The sequence below is a fragment of the Acanthisitta chloris genome, unplaced genomic scaffold, assembly GCF_000695815.1.
Source record: "Acanthisitta chloris isolate BGI_N310 unplaced genomic scaffold, ASM69581v1 scaffold776, whole genome shotgun sequence".
NCBI classification, from domain to species: domain Eukaryota; kingdom Metazoa; phylum Chordata; class Aves; order Passeriformes; family Acanthisittidae; genus Acanthisitta; species Acanthisitta chloris.
In genome coordinates this window covers 94,906-96,188 of record NW_008678499.1, presented here as the reverse complement: position 1 = coordinate 96,188, position 1,283 = coordinate 94,906, and the positions used below count along the sequence as shown (strand labels likewise).

The following is a 1,283-nucleotide window of genomic DNA, read 5'->3' as shown; positions in this document are numbered from 1 at the left end:
TTCCCTATTGCTGCTTCCACTATCTCTTTGCAAATCACTACGGGATAAAAAAAACCCCCAGAAACATAAAAAAAATTAAAGCAATGGTTAAAAGCAATGCTTTTTCAATGCAGAAGGTAAAACACATTAAACTTCTGTGCAATTGTCCCCAGAAATGGTCTTAGTCTGGTTTAGTTTATCCTTTGGGATTACTTTATACATCTTTCATCTGTTTCAGGTGGCATATTTTTTGAATACTTTCTGTTAATTTGGCTTAATATTAATGAATGCCTCCACACAGACACGAGTTTCACAGCAGGGAAGGGAGCTGTTAGCAGAATTTGGGTAGGAGAGCACCCCTTCTCACCCTGCTTCTGAGCAAGTCCCCACATGACTTGTGCTTCTTCTGTGCTTCATGTTTTCATTTTGGCTTAATTCAGAAATCATTTTTGCTTTCAGGCAAATCATGTCCCATCATGAATTTGGATTTTCTCTCTCATATTTCCTTGTTTATTCTCCCACAAAAAACGCCAAGTTTATCTTTAACACAAGTGTCCATGGTAAGAAGGTTTTTCATTACTTGATAGTGCCAAAGAGCTTTTTGATTCTACATGGCTTTTCATTAACACTTTTTCAGACATTTCTGATCTGAGCACCTGAGCCACACTCCAAGAAATTCATTGATTTAGTAAAAGAATATAAGTTTGTTACCAAATGTCAGCTAGCACAGCTTTTATTCTGCTGTGTTGGCAAGATTTAAGTAGTTATTTGTTTTTCCTAAAGCCACTTGAGCACTTTCTCGTGTCTTAAATAAATACTTTTACCATATAGAGGTGTATAAAAAAACCCTCACTGGGGGATATTTTCCTTCCAGTATTTCCTCCTAGTATTCTGCCTTCTATGAAAACCACAATACAATGCCCAGAGACTGCCTGAACAACGGTGGTCAAGAGATAAGTTTTTAGAAGTTTTAAGTACTTGACATTTGTCCCAAGCCTTGGAGCACAGATTTGGAGGGAAGGGGGGGCAGTTCCAGAGCAGGGCGTGGGGCAGGGCAGGGCGCGGGGCTGGGCGCCGGGCAGAGCTCGGGGCAGAGCTCGGGGCAGAGCTCGGGTATCGCTCGGGGAGCGCTTGGGTATCGCTCTGGGAGCGTTTGGGGTATCGCTCGGGGCAGTTCTCGGGGCAGTTCTCGGGTATCGCTCTGGTATCGCTCGGGTATCGCTCGGGTATCGCTCGGGACATGTCCCGGCGCCGCGCGGTACTCACCCAGGGCCGCGTCGCACAGCAGCTGCTGCGGGTGCGCG

General features: G+C 44.9%; 1 protein-coding gene across 1 annotated transcript in view; it reads right to left on the bottom strand.

The window, feature by feature from the left end:
* Positions 1-1,221, bottom strand: part of LOC103804281 (mitogen-activated protein kinase kinase kinase MLT-like) — a 37,124-nt gene extending 35,903 nt beyond the window's left edge. Inside the window, 1 exon segment of the mRNA XM_009076884.1 lies at positions 1,055-1,221. Coding sequence (XP_009075132.1) covers positions 1,055-1,221 — 167 coding nt within the window.
* Positions 1,222-1,283: the final 62 nt, after the last annotated feature.